The sequence below is a fragment of the Lepisma saccharinum genome, chromosome 26 (genome assembly GCF_977018435.1).
Source record: "Lepisma saccharinum chromosome 26, izLepSacc3.1, whole genome shotgun sequence".
Classification (NCBI taxonomy): Eukaryota; Metazoa; Arthropoda; class Insecta; order Zygentoma; family Lepismatidae; genus Lepisma; species Lepisma saccharinum.
The window spans coordinates 59,843,056-59,859,397 of record NC_139254.1 but is presented as its reverse complement, the minus strand read 5'-3'; the positions used below and the strand labels follow the sequence as shown (position 1 = coordinate 59,859,397).

The 16,342-nt window shown below is 37.4% G+C and overlaps 1 protein-coding gene across 3 annotated transcripts in view; it reads left to right on the top strand.

The window, feature by feature from the left end:
- Positions 1-16,342, top strand: part of LOC145979500 (protein tramtrack, alpha isoform-like) — a 118,879-nt gene that overhangs the window by 10,808 nt on the left and 91,729 nt on the right. For all 3 annotated transcript variants that reach the window (XR_014440786.1, XM_083112435.1, XM_083112436.1), the window contains exon 2: positions 12,894-13,708. Coding sequence is in view for 2 of the 3 variants with exons in the window: in XM_083112435.1 (XP_082968561.1) it covers positions 12,944-13,708 (765 nt within the window). In the remaining variant the exon portion in view is untranslated. The remainder of the gene's footprint in view (positions 1-12,893; positions 13,709-16,342) is intronic.

The window sequence follows — 16,342 nt, the reverse complement described above, 5'->3', positions numbered from 1 at the left end:
CGGGGTCGAAAACGTGTGGATATCATATCGCTAAGTGCAGTCTCCAAAATTTAATTTTCGAACTCTCTCTCCACTACAGAAATCTCTTGACAATCTGAGATTTCACCAAAGTTTCCATGCCAATTTTAGACTTCCTGTTGATATTGAGGAGTGGATTATGCCTCATCCAAAAAATTAATTCTCAGTCTTCACACCAGAATTTCCGCAATAGTCTGTCTAAGACAATAGTAACACACAATAATTGTATAATTGCCCTCAATTTAAGGCTCAATCCCCCTCTAACTAAAATACCCGCAATAATCTAAGACATAGAGTTGGATATTTCTCCCTCCCCCCTTCGATAATACCCTTAAACACTTACTTTTCTTCATCTAATGGATTAAATATGGTGCATTTAAGGTGTAAAAGTTTTATATATATTTTGGAAAAAGATATAAATGTTGAATTTTATATTATTTGAAGGGAACCCCCCAAAAAATCTCGATAGCGCAACCTGCGCCATAATCATCCCTGTTGGCACCCCTCCTGACCAAATAAACACCATACATATGTTACAAATTGTCAGAAGTAACATACATGAAGCATGTTAAAATTTGGACAATGAGAATGTTAAAGCAAATATGATACTATAATGTAAAAATAACATTAATAACAAAATTGTTGATCCGCCACAAAGAAAATAATAATGAAAGCAATTTATGAGTGATCAGAGAGAAAAAATGTTTTGTCGAAACCTGTTTCATCTCTCTATTTGTAGATTAAGTTGGCTTTTTTGTAGAGTTGAGCATTCTTGTGATTCAAACGTCCTCAATGCAATGATGGCATTCAGATAGCCGAGTTTTTTCATGACGTCCGCTCATTTGTAGAAATTGTGACAAAACCCGAACTGTTCCAAACTCCCTTCTCGTGAACAAACAAAGACAACAATAATTTGCCACTGGAAGAGTATCCAGTTAATCATTTTACAGAGTTGTAGTAACTTTTTATAAAATGCCTTGTGTACGATTTCGTTTTTGTTTTTCATTCAGTTAGGGTAGGTCTTGGTTTGCTGTCTTTTCTGTAAAGTTCAATGAACTAAAGGCTTTCGTCTTCAGCCTGTCGATCATACAACATTCTCAACCGTACGCTCACAACATTCGCTTTCTCGTCCTGCCTGTGCGTGCGCCTGGTCTTGGGGCTGTTGGAACAGGTGGATGCGAGCTGTTCCCTCGGAAGCTATTTCGCAGGATTTAGCCAAGGCATTTAGCAGACGATTAACTGTAGACGATTTTTCCAGTTCGTTATGAATGACAGATGCAATTTTGCAATGAGATTAGGAAACTATAGACTTACTATACTCAAAACTATCACTACGACGCAATTAAACTTTAGCACATAGCAAAAACTTGAAGGAAAACGAATTTGCTGTCTCTCGTAGGGAACAGCTAGAGAGTTCAGCTTCCCTGGTGGGAAGTGGGACCATCAGGATCATTTACCTTCGCGCGTGGTCGGAAATACTCGGCGTCAGGCAGCAGAGGGTGGAACGACGAGGGTGGGTGAAGTAAACAAACATCCAGTCACGGTGAAAGTTTTCTTCGGCGTGTTGATTTCGGGAGAAAGAAGTGTTCTTATTATGTTAATATAGATAATTAAAATAGCTTCAATGGGCGATAAGTAGGAGGGAACAGCCTGTTCCCTCTGTTCCATAGAGGGACCGCCACAAGCCGTCCACAGAATTCTTGTCAGTTGATGGGGGTCTTCAGTGTCAGTATTTAGTAAAAAATTGACAAATATCCATCCTGACAATATCTCCCTCCTCAATAGCATGCACTGGTGTGTAATGGTATGGATACAGTCGTGCTGTATGCACAGTGAACCAGAGTTTCCATTGAGTCAAGCCAAGTCGCCACAGCTCTTGTTGAAGTCTGCTTGAAAACACTGCACGATTTCCTCGTCTTCGACAGAAACACGAACTTGGGGTCTGCCAGCATCACCTTGGCATATTGGAATTTTGGGCATACATTTTTTCCCCAGTAGTCACTCGTTCATCAGCTGTTGGCAACATGTCACTTAAGTGCCAAGGGTGTAGTAGTATTTTCACAATTAGTACGTAGTTTTTGGTCACAAGTCGGAATATGTCACAAAAATCTACAAACTGCAATAACTCAAAACCCATTGATTTCCAACCTCCGGTGCATGGGGTCAAATTTGTTGCAAATGTGCTCTAGTATTACCCCTTTTCCAGGAATAGGTTGAATTACAAATCACACTGTATATTAATATTAATATATCAACTATGGCATAATCAGTTCAATTATGTATAGATTTGCTGTCAATATAAAATTAGTTTGAAATTTGTCATCAACCCCTAGGTGTATTTTACGGCCTGGCAGTTGAAAAACACTGGCACTAAAACTGAAGCAAAAGCAAATAAGACTGGCCGGGAAAAAAAATCTGGACTGGGCCTACAGTTTGAAATGAGATCCGAAGCACTCTGCCTCCACTGTGGATTGACCCTCAGACTCCTTCATTATTACAAGGCAACAGCATTACTCTTTTCCACTCCAGTTTCATTCACCATTATAAAAGGGACCTTCTATCAAAAAGTCAGCCTTTTACCATCAACAGTACTTGCAATTTGTTCTCTGTGATTTAGAGGCTAAATTAAATCGTATAATTTCTGATGAAATAGCAATTGTTAAGTATAGGGAACATTCAAACCAAAGCAACACATGACAGTGGAGGTGTTTCACATTGAAGTGACAAATCACATGGGTCCCTTCAGTCTGTAAGCAAGCATTCACCATGCATGCACACACAAGACAGAGGCAACATGATGCGTGCCATTGAAGGAACTTTCAGACTGAAGTCTGAGACACTCTCCTTCAGTATAAAGCAAAATATTCACTGTGCATGCAAGAACAAGAGACCGAAGCAGCACGATGCACGCCATTGAGAAAACAGTGTAGTCCAACCAATATGCAAGTGACATGTTTAGCTCGTTGTCGCGCTTCAGTTCAAAAGGTTGATTGGATTACTGAGGATTACTTGTTGCTTCAGTTTGAAAGTTCTCTAAGAAAACTGTACAGGTCAAGTGAACATTTTTTTCATATTTTATGATATCAACATTTAAATTTGAGACACAAATATGTAAAAGCTTGTTTTAAGTCCATTTCATGGTCAGATGTGTTCATCAGGACTACACGTTTTGTTACCCATGCCGTACATGAAACTTACATACTGGGAACGGCTCACAGGCGCACAATTTGTCACTAAAATTCAAGAAACCATTTTATTATTGAATCACTGCTTCCTTTACTGATTATATATGTGCAGTTATTTATTAATTACAAAAATTACTATCATTAATCAAATATAATAACCAATTATTGCATGAGTGTGTCTCGTATATCATATCATTCAGAAAACCTCACAAAATCCATAATATTTTTTTTATTAATGCTTTTTTGTTTCTAGAAGTGCAGTTGTTTATTAAATATAATAATTACAATAATTACCATCATTACCAATCAATTGTACACTGTCACTGGCATTAGTGTCTCGAATGAGATGCATTCAAAGATGGTGCTTGATATGTTCACCAAGTGCATTTTGCCTCTTAATTACATTACATTTACCTTATTGGCCCGAATATAAGCTGCACGCTAAAATTTGAAGGAGCGAAAATTAAAACAACATGATACCTGAATATATGCTGAGGGAGAAAAGAAAATACCGGTAACCATTTACCGGCAGATTCATGGAAATATAATTAGGTAGATACATATTTTATTTTATCATAAATACAGTAAAACGTCGCACATTAGATTCGTCAAGTCTAAATTTCCTTCCGGCCCCTCTGTTGCTTGTGGCTTTTAGCGTAACGAACAACTGCAAGTTTGAAACCTGCATCGTAAGTATGCCGTATTCCCAGGGTTGATGATGCTTTCTTCTCCACACGATCGTTCATATTGGCGACAAAACTGTAGATACAGTTCAGTAGAAATGAATACCTGTATAAGCTTAGAGAGGAATGAACACAATCTTAATAAAATCAATGAGTATATTATCAAGAATGCAGACAGTTTTTACAGTGCACAGTTAGAAACAACAATGCTATTGTTGGATATTGTAATTTTCTTGTTCTGTTGACTACATTGTAGATATTTCTGTCTGCAGCAGTATAGAGCATGTCATTTGTTACATATAACATTAGCATGATTTCAGTACAAATACATCCACTTGATTACTTATTTGGGATGCAGTATGATTAAAGTTACAAGTATATATTATTACATATCGGTTTGATTACATACATGGCATATAGCACTTATGGTTACAAATATATATATTACATACCCTTGATAACATATTTGGGATGAAGATCAGCATAATTGAGTTACAAATGTATATTACATCCACTAGATTACATATATGGGATGCAGATCAGCATAATATTATGGTATCTACAATGCGGCCAGTTACTACAATGCTATTGTTGGTTGCATTATCGTTATTTGAAATGAAAAATCAGCACATTTTTAACAGCATATGATTTGACGGAATGTCATAATATTTTTAAGGTCACTAATGCATCCTAAGTTTTCACAATGGAAATTTGGATGAAATGTGCGGCTTATATTCAGGCCAATACGGTATATTTTTATGAGCAAAAGTAATTGGGAACATCCTAGGGAACAATGTAATTTATTTTCAAACAGTTGAATATCTAAGATATAGAGATTGCAGGCTTGCAAGCCCCACCTCCCCGTCGGTAAGCTAAGGTTCAAATAGTTTCTGAACCACTATGCCATATGTGTCCACTGGAATTTCCCAATATTTGTTACTTGGCTGTTACATCATGTAATTTTTTTTATCTAGTTGTAAAATATCTCTACAAACCTGTAAACTCATAACAGTAACTTCAAGTGAAATAGGTTAGCTGTAATTGGTAAATAGCCAAATAAGCCAAATTTTCCATTTTTTCTTTAAAAAAGTCTCTTTTCATAAAAAAAGAATCATCTATTCAAAAGAGCCGGCTTTTTTGCAACACTAGTCCACACATATGCAACTCCAGGATGTGAAGGTTCAGAACATTACCTTCATATTACCTGATGTGCAGTGCTCGAAAAATTTTCTTCAAAGCTAGGTGCCAGCTTTGAAAATCAGGCGCCAGGAAACCACCTACTAGCAATTGTGCATACTACAGTATGTTTCAAAAGTCGTGCAATCCAAACTTTGAAAATGTATATCATGAAAATGGTAAGAGATATTTACACCGGGTTTTCTGCACTAAACTAATCCTGTAGGCTATCACTGGGTTCATAAATTTATGTTAGCATTTATCTAAATAAATGCGATTACATTATTTTTAAAAAAAAACATTTTTAATTTGCTGAAAACACCTGAGAACTGATTTTCAAAATTAAATACCAACTGTTAAACAATTTGTGGGATCATTTGTTGGTGTTTTACAGGTTGTAAAACAGTTGCTTTGTGAGGTACAGCAGAAACAGGGCATTTTTATTGGAAAACCCCTTGCACATGAATGTAAGAATGAGTAGTAAAATACTCTTCAGCAATGCACACGCACTGCTCCAATGAATACGCTATGCTGAATCAATTAAAAAGAAACAGTCACAGTAGTGGCGAAAGTGGGCTAAGAGAATTCAATGTAACCAGGGGCAGCCTAACACAATCTTGATTTACGATTTGTCATGTAAATGTATAGCCAATACTTAGACACATCTTGCATGCGACTGTTGGCAATATTTCAACGTGCTTATGTTGCCATATTTGGAGATATGTCCCAAAAATGACACTTTTCACTCAACCCATAAAATCGCCAGTCAAAAATTCATCAAATGTTGCACATGACCAATATTTGTTGCAAATGACAGACTGACATCGCATCAGTCATCAAATGTCTAATTATGAACCTCCTATCATTTCTTACATATTTTTCTTACTCAGAAGTTCATTTCTGGAAAAATTTGAATGCTGCTTTTCATCAGTTATTAATTTATATACTTTTCTGTATGGAGTGAACTGAATTTTAAGCATTGCAAAATATCTCAATGGATGAAGCTTTATAATGCAGAAAACCTGGTGTAAATATCTCTTAACGGTTTTCATGATATACATTTCCAAAGTTTGGGTTGTGCGACTTTTGAAACACACTGTATAAGATGCTGAGTATCCACGGTATTCAAAACATCGCTAAATTATTTGAGAAAGCAGGAAATAGGCTGTTGGGGGACAAAGGGTAAGAAATAGTTACTGACTTTATGGAATGTTCACAATGTTAATAAAATAAACAAAAAAAATAATTTGCTAACTTACGCTCTACTGCAATTTGAACTTATAACAGGGTGCGAAATTTCCGGTCGCCAGGTCGCCATTGGCGACCAAAAGTTTTGGGCTGGCGGCTAAAATTTCGTGTTTCAAATGTGTGTCAAACACGCCTCAAGAGTTCACCTCTTGACAGAAATGGCAGAAGTTATAGAAGAAATTCTAAAACTGAGTGATATCCACACTATTAGGTGGTTAGCCAGCAAAGAACGTGCAATAAGAGCTCTCTTGCAATCATGGAAAGCTGTTGTGACCCATCTTGAACAGGTGGCCCATAGAAAAGACAATGATGGCGCTAAGCTAAGGATTTGCTGAAAAGTTTGAAGCAATTTAAATTTGTTAAGCTTCTGTACTTCCTTTTGGATTTCTACGGGAAATTGAACCCTTTAAGCGTGGCACTACAAAATAAGAATTTTTTGATTTCATCTCTGAAAATAAGAATTGAACACTGTATTTCAGTTTTGGCTGACCTGGAATCTAATGTTGGACCAAGCGAACACGATTTCTTGGACCATGTATCCATTTCAGGGAAGATCAGGGACGTGCAAGAGTTTCAGACTGTTACAGGAAACTTAATTAACAATGTGAAGGTGTACATCACAGAAACATTGCCGTCTATGTCAACATATGCGATTGCATCTCTGCATGTTTTCGACACCTTTTGTTGGCCTCCCAAAGAAAATATTCTTCAGTTTGGGATAGAAGAAATAAAGAAGCTCTACATATACTTGAACCCGAGCCTTTATAATGACAAATTATGATGTTCTGTCAGCAGAGTGGACAGAATACAAACTTTTGTTTCCTTCTCCAGCTTTGAATCAGACGCTGGAGAAGATCCACAGTGCCGATCCACAGTGCGAAGTGTTCAGCAAGATTCTCCAATTTGCTCCAGATTTTGACATTTTGTGCTGTTCTACCAGTGAGCACAGCCTCATGTGAGGGAGGTTTCAGCTGTCACAACAGACTCAAGACTACTTACAGGAACTCTGAAGACTGAGACACTGGATGATTTGCTCAGAGTTTTCGTAAACGGACCCCCCCCCCATCCACCCTGTCAGAGTTTGACCCAGCAGCTGCGATTGATAAGTGGTACTTCAGTGCAGAATGACAGCGCTACACAAACATTAATTCCTAACTTTTTAATAATTGCTCATATTTTTATTATTTATCAATATAAAATAGTCGCGACCAAAGATTTTAGTCTGGCGACTGATTTCAAACTTGAAATTTCATGCCCTGACTTAGAATCATCAAAATTTCGTATATATTACAGCAAAAGATCACAGTCGCCATGGCGACCTGGCAACCGGAATTTTTCGAGCCGTCCTGTTGTGTGTTACATTCTTGTTGCAAGAATTGTACATTTGCTGACAAAAATAAACATTCTATTGTAGAAGTCATTTTTTTGTGCGCAACGTCTTGTTGAGAATTCTTGGGGCCTTTCGCACAACGTCAACTATGTCAACTATAGTGATAGCTGGTGTCTTGCCTCTTGATTTTGAGGTTCAAAGACACGCTTCTAGATATTGGTTTCGGAAGGGAGACCAAGCTAAGATATTCATGCTGTTGGGAATTAATGTGAATACCATGCAGGACATTGACCAGGTTCTACAAAGCAAATGGCAACAAGAGTGGAGACAATACTCGGGATCAGTACACACGAAGCGATATATGCCTGATGTTAAATTCTGGACAATGAACTCACTCTTTAAACCAACTAAAGGGTTGATACACCTCATTACAGGGCATGGCCCTTATAAGGCATATTTGAAACGCTTTGGCCTCAGTCTAGATGACCAGTGCCAAGTATGTAAGACTACTGATACTCCAGAACACGCTGTGTTTTATTGCAATAAATTTCAAGACCCCAAAATAAGGGAACTTAGAGCTAAGCTAGAACCAGACCTTGTAAGACAACAACTTACTTGTCAACGAACCTTTCCTACAATTAATGCTTTGGCTGAGCTGATATCTACGCTTGAGGAAATGGAATTCAAACACCATCAAGAGTCACGAGCCCGACAAGTGGTTCCAATATCATCATTTATTGAAAACATGGAACCCACTAGAACTAAGACTAGATCGAGCATGAGACTTGCTGCCCAATTAATGGGAGAAAGCAGCTGTGCACAAAATAATTGCTTAAATGAAATAAGATAGTGTGAAGAAGGACCGGCTTCCCTGATTAGAAGAAAACACTACATTACATCCCTCAGAAGAGAACCCGACATACCAGAATTGGATGACTGAAACCAATATATATATTTCCAGTATCCAGATGCTGTCTACCAGTTGAGGACTGCGAGTAGAAGATTGAAGACAGAAGAGGAGGTTTGAGAACTCCCTATTCTTCAGGGATGTCTCTTCAATATAACTCTTATGAATATCTACTTGTCTTCTGATCTAAGGATTCCTCATCAAGTGCCATTATTATTCTCTTATTTTATGGGATCTAAGGGTTCCTCGAATATCTTATTCTATATTCTCATTCTTATATTGTATTCTTATATATTCATTATTTTATTTCTATGTTATATGTATCTTTATATTTCATATCTTGCTTATTGTTTGGAGCTACTCAATTTCACAATATTAATTTTTCAAAAACGTCTTGGTTTAAATCTTAGGTACCAAGACTCGGAGCACTTGCCTCTTCTCTCTTACGTACCTTCTGACCTCTCCACTTACCAAGTTAATCCTTATATCCTATTCCGGGATACGGATACCACACTCAGATAAGATCAAGAAAGAAGATCTGAGTGAGAGGGTACCAAAAGTGAGAGTGGCGAGTGGAGGCGGAGGATCGCCGCTCCGTATCCCATCCTGTAGAAGCCATTTTTTTGTGGGAAATCATTTTTTTTTAATATCTCTGATACTATGAATGCTAGAGTTAAAAATTATATCTCATTTTCTTCAGTACAAACTATGCTATAAGCCTCTAGTTGAAGAATTAAAAGAAATGTTTTTTACGCAATTTGAATCATGTCAACCCCCACATAGGCAATGCTGTGATGTGAAGGTTCAAAGTACCTGCATATTACCTGCTATGTGTTCCATTCTCATGGCAAGAATTGCACACTTGTGGAGGACAAAATCCTAATTCAAAGACCGGTGATTTTCTTTTTCGATGGGACATTACCCCTCCCCCACTTCACTAATTGCTAATGACATATGCCAAGTCTCATACGACACTCAAAATGCATCCCTGACAATTATTAGAGCCACAGTCTGTCCTTTTTTGTCCTAAGAGTCGCATACTGTGTGAGAGAGAGCTTATTTTATGGAACAAACTGTGGTTTAAGGGTTAAATCAGAATAATAAGCGTACCATTATACATTTTTGCAGTCTTGGTAGCCAAATTTTAAAACCTGCAGTGATGTGGTAGAGTCTGTCACATATATTGCAAAGTTATTCTACCCCTTGAAATTCTTGATTCTTGAAATTCTTTATTCATGAGCGAAGTTCAGCCTGTGGCTGTTCTACCACTTTACCTGCTAAATCTTGTGCAATTAACCATACAACAATACAATTCTACTATAACATAAGTATTCCATTACTTGTATCCCTACTAAATATTTCAGTAACTAACACTACAAAAAGGATAAAGACAATTTTACTCATTCACAAACATAAAAATATTCATTTCGGGTTCAAATCTGCCCATTTATTTGGTTTCGATTTCAACATAAGCATTCTGAATCTATTCATGTGTATTGAGGCTCTGCCCCTGCTCCTGGAGAGTACTTTTGTTACTGCCCTTTTAGAGCTGTTGTATGTCACGCACGAGGTAGCATCTGGTGGTAGTGCATTCCAACAATATGTAGAAGTAGTTTTGAAAGATGACACGAATGTGGAGTGTGAAAATCTGTGAAGGTGAAGTTTCATCGAGTGTCAAGTCGTGTAGTTGTGTATGTCGTGTCTAAATTGGAGTCTGTCGTATAAGTATGTCAGTGTTTTTGTTTGCAGAATTTTACAAATTGTTGCATGATGGCAATCAAATGAAGAATCAATTTCCTGTATCATGCATCTCGGGTTCGATACCCAAGGCACGTTGCACAGTGGTTTGGATCCCACGTTGACCAGTTCCAATTAGCCTATATCTGCGTGAAGTGGACTTAAAACAGCAATTCAATTTTTGTATCATGCGAACACATAAAGTTCTGCTTCCATTTACCTAAGGTAAATTTTCATAGAATAGAATACAAAGTCTTTGGTTTTCCCTACATCGAAGAAGGTTTACATTGAACTGACTGAAATCTGGTATTCGCCAGATTTGAGGGTCTCAAGGGATGTCAGATCTTTGGAAATACTAAATGTCCTTGAATCGGGGTAAGCAAACTGGACAACCTGTTGGTGATTCATACTTGGACAAAACAATGCCAACCCACCCTTTCCTTTTTTCCACCTGAAAGCTTCCAGGAGTCAACCAGTATTCATCTGCTTTGTTATGCGTGTGAAATAGGTAGGCAGTTATGTGTGTAGATATTGTGATCATATGTTTAAAAATGCCAAAGCACAAGGTGGCCAGAAGTATATTAATCAAAACATGGATTGCTGCAGAAGGTTGTTGTAATGCTGACAGAAAACTTGATTTTTGTTATTGAGTGTAGCTTTTCTCCACGTTTGGCTAATTGCATTGATGAGGATGAATGATATGATAAAACTGATGAAGACACACTCACAAGGAACACCCATGCACAGGCTGGGATTGCAACCCGGGACCCCTGAGTTGTAGCCTTGTTGTACTAACCACTCTGCCACGGAGGTCGCCCCCACACAAAAAAGTAATTTCTGCCTAGGTTGTATCAAGCAGACATGTTTAACTGTTAAAATTACTTTACAAATATTTTTTTTCACATGGGGAATACCAAATGTACCTAGGTACTACATATGTATATTTTTATGTAATGGACTTGTTCAAAACTCTGAGCTGCTCACATATAATTTTGCACTCCTCTGAAATTTGTGAATGGTTAGCACACTTTTATATGTAAACTGGAATGCTAGTACAGTATGCATGTGTATTGGAAGTAGAACATGCCTATTTTAATATCTTTTTATTGTGAGTGTCTATTTTAGTGCCTTTTCTTATTTTATAGCACCTTTTAAGTGCCTATTTGCATCATTTTTGGTGCCTATTTGAGAGGTTTTTAGTGCCTATAAATCTGCACCCTTGTGATAACGTTAGAGGCTGTAAATTGAAATTCATAATACATAATAGATACCTTTGACAGCTGATCTTTTATTGCATTTGAGTACAATTAGTCAAAGTACATCTAGGTTCTTCTTCATACATTCACATAACCACTTTTTATAATGTAAAATAATATACAGTTCTTTTTAAGTGGTTTTTAGTTTATTTTATTTTTCTTGCAACCAGGATGACATGTTGTCTAGTCTACATTTTTGCAGATTAAGAAACACGTCAATTTTTGATCATCGTTTAACCTTTTGAGTCCCAAGGCCATTTTCACAAGTAAGCCTCACGGTCCCGAGCCGATTTTGAGCAAAATGCAGAGTTTCAATTAAATGAGTGTAGATCGGAGACTAATTGCCCTAGAGAGATGAGTGATATACCGTTGTACGCGGAATGAACCAGAGATTCAGACGATATATAATTTATGCACATTCGGTGTACATATGGGGGGGAAGGGGGGAAATCACCTCAAAAATACTTTTCTTAAAACAATGGTGTTTCCCCCCGCCCCCCCGAAAAAATGTCAAAATGCACAAAATGCAAAATTTATGCAAATTTGGTGTATATATGGAGGGGGAAGGGAGAAAACCCCCAAAAATTATTTTAAAAAATTGTTGAAATGTTTGAAATTTATCTTTTCCCTTGAAATTTATCTTTTCCCTTGAAAAGAGACGCAAAAGAGAAGTCCCTTTTCCCGCCTTTTCACCTCCATTTTCATGAAGAAAAAAAAAGGTGCAAGAAACATTTCTGTTAAATACATGTTAGGAACAATATAAAAAAAATCGAAATTCTAGCCAAAAATAGAAAAGTTATAACGTAAAAACTACGACCTTGACACAGTGTCTCGACCGAGACGCTTGGGACCGTGAGGGTTACTTTTAGGTATCTCGATCGAGATGCTTGGGATCCAAAAGGTTAAGCATTAGTATGGTAATTGAAGCTTTCAAATATAATGTGAATGAATGAATGTTGAGTTAATTTTTTTTTTATTTGTGCACGTATGGCCATTTTGCACCCTTCAAGTATACAAGGAAACTTCCTCTTACACATAAAATCCTTACCTTAAAGGTATAAAAGGAAGATGTGTAAAGCCCTCCTTGTTGTTGTGGAGGATTGGATGACCACAGTGAAGTGGCAATTCACAAATATTCCGACGACACCAACTGCCATGAAATTTTATCTTTTGATGATTCATTTTCACAGCAGTCAAATATTTGGAATGGCTGCTCTGTGAAATGTTTAAGGATATATATAAATATTGCTTTATTTATGTAATGTCAGAATTGATTTAAATTATTTGCACATTGTTAACATGTTGGTGCTTGATCAAGGCATTGCTAATGCTTGCTTATTCTCTTTATTTCAGGTACATCAATGCTTGCAAAAATTCCTAGAAGATAGCGCATCCTGTCTGCAATGACAGCCTCCCAGAGGTTTTGTTTGAGGTGGAACAACCACCAGTCCAATCTTCTTACTGTGTTCGACCAATTGTTACAGGATGAAGCCTTTGTTGATGTCACATTGGCAGTGGAAGGCATGTTTCTCAAAGCCCATAAAATGGTGCTCTCGGCGTGCAGTCCATATTTTCAAACATTGTTTGTGAATAACCCTGATAAACACCCTATTGTTATTTTAAAAGATGTGCCATATGTAGATATGAAATCTTTGTTGGATTTCATGTATCGCGGAGAAGTTTCGGTTAATCAGGAACGTTTAACAGCTTTTCTGAAAGTAGCGGAATCACTTAGAATAAAAGGTTTAACGGAAGTTAATGAAGAAAAGTGTGATCTCCCATCAATTACCTCAAATTTGTTATCATCCGTATCGTGTAATTCTGATACGCCTTCTGTCAAGCGTGCAGCGCCGGCCCTACATCAAATAAATGTCGCTGCTAAGAGAAAGAAGGCTAGACCTCGCAGACTTTCGGGAAATGAGGCAGATGAAGGTACCGCAGGTGCTTCAAGTGTTGCATCGTCCGGTAGTCCATCAGACGCTGCCGGTGGTGCAAGTGGACTTTCAAACCGTGACAGTGAGGGTGATATAAGAACAAACGTGCAGAATCCTTCTGACTTGTGTGAAATGTCCACGGACTATCGTTCACCATCAAACGATAAAGAAGCTGGTGGCAATTCAGAAGGGTCATCCCCAGAGCAGAAGAATGCCCAAGAAAGTGGAGCAAAGGTAAGTTGTGTACTTGCTTGAATTTAATTGTTTTGAATGACGATATTGTTATTAAGTGTGCAGCATAAAATATGTGGAACATACTCGGGGGGAGAAAAATGATCAGTAAAACAGGTGTTTATTTTTTTATTGATAAAATTTCAGTTACAGCACAGATGACTATTTCACACTGAAATTGTCAACTTCGAAAAAGTAATAAATAACAAAATAACCAAAAAATGAAAAACAAATTAGCAAAAATAAGTAAACGTTGGCAATGGCACTATTCGATATTATTATACCTCAGATTTTTAGGTTCTAAAAAGTTTGCTTTATAGGTTCCTATAATAGGCTCTTAAAATCCTAAAGTAAGTTCTAAATATAAAAAAATAGGTCCTAAAAATCTTAAGTTAGGTTCGCAAAATCCTGAAGTAGGTTCCAAAACTAAAGTTGTTCAAAATTCCTGAAAAATGCTGTAGGTATAGTCACCGGCAATGAAAATGGGACATCTATATCCTGAAATATGCACTATTTTGCATGTCATTATGTGTGTTGCCTAACCGTACGGCGATGGCAGAACTTACCATTGGAAATTTGCTATTAAAATCCACTCTTCCGGCGTATAGTTAGGCAACAATCTTTTTTGATGTTACCCACAGTCAAACTGCACAATTTTGTCTGTGAAGATCATCTTATATGCTAAAAATAATCCTTCAACAAAAGCATAGTCAGTGGTGCAAACTTGAATGCTGAAATTTTAGTTTGCAATGCGCGAATGCCGCAAAGCACCAAAGTGATGCGAAAGTGAGGAAGACAACACAGATTAGACCTAGACCACTTTGAATTGTACAGGTAACAGAGGCACCAGACATTTCGCTTTGTTTAGAACTTCGAAAAATCACCATGAACTTGGAGGAAGGGAAATCGAAGGAGAGTAGGTTTCAAACATGAATTTTTTCGTGGCCAAACTAAGCAAATGCCTCTGCGACATAAATATCCTGTAAAACCTTTAAAAATTCATAGAAACCTAAAAAATGGTTTGATTTAGCCACATCAACCTAAAGTAGGTTCTAACAAGCAAAAAATTTTTTTTAGCCACTATAAAACTTCATTAGTTGTTGCATTTTTTAACGAAACTCTGACATAACTTATTATTCTTACATACCCATAAAGAAAAAAAAAATAGGTTAAAAACCTAAAATCCGAGGTCTAGATATTATTTACAAGCATTTCTTCTGATGAAACACCAAAGGGCATACTCCGAGGAAACTACAGTGTGTTCCATTCAAACCTCCCACATTTCAATTCATTATTGCTAAAAGGTTAAGAAACACAATGGAATGCGAGTGGTACTAGACAAAAGAGAAACTCAAAGAATTTTATTGCATGACCTCGAAGTTCACCGTTCTCTCACTATGCAGCACCCCAATCGCATAAAGCACAATGGCGACTCCGCAGCAGCATGCACAATCTGGCCTTCCTACAGGTCTCTTACCATCAGGTTTCCCAACAAGAATCCTGTAAACTCTTTCCTCTCCCATTCGTCCACCTAAGTCTTCTTTAATTATTCTAATAATATCTGGACTAGGGATGGCCAAACGGATCAGGATCCGAAAAGTTACGGTTCTGGATCCGGATCCGAAAATTCCGGATCCGGGTCTGAAAGTTTCGGATCTGGATCCGGATCCGAAAGTTCCGGATCTGGATCCGGATCCGAGAGTTCCAGATCCGGGTCTGAAAACTTCGGATCCGGATCTGAAAATTCCGGAACCGGATCCGTGTCTGAAAGTTTCTGATCTGGATCCGGATCCGAAAGTTTCGTATCTCAATCCCATTATAATACTACCACACCTTAAAAGGTATTATGATCTTCGATTACAAAGAAATTTTTCGTTAGTCCTACAAGAATTTTTTTCAAGTGTTGTTCCAAAAATACTTTGCTACGCATCGGCTAACACACTCGTGCACACATGTCTGAGGTGATTTTGTAATTGCCATTGAAACGAATATGTATTCATTCGAATGTATTGGAAATGAAAACACACATAAATGTGAGACATTCCATTCCAGGATGAAACCTTTAACACATAGATATAACAAGATAGAAATGTTATACAAATATTATACAATTGTTCTACAGTTACAGTTTTACAAATTAAAATAAAACATTATAATATATGCAGTGTTAAATAATTACAAAGTGTAAGACTAACAAGGGAGGTTATCTAAGTGTCCCCCTCCGATTTCCATGAAACTTGGCAGTATAGTGGGGCCCAAAGGAAGAATTACGTGTTTTTTTTCAGCTAAAAAACGGTTTTAGGAAAAAAAACCTCAAATGTCAAGATGAGGACAAATTGAAGTGAGGATCTGACCCCTGTGTCCCTCCGATTTTCATGAAACTTGGCAGGTGTATAGTGAGGTTCAATGGAAGAAATACGCGTTTTTTTGTTTCGGCTAAAAATCGGTTTTAGGGGGCAAAACCCCTCAAATGTCAAGATGAGGACAATTGAAGTGAGGATCTGACCCCTGTGTCCCCCTCCGATTTTCATGATACTTGGCAGGTGTGTGTATAAACGGGCCCAAATGAAGAAATACGTGTTCTTTTTGTTTCAGCTAAAAAACGGTTTTAGGGGACAAAACCCCCTCAAATGTCAA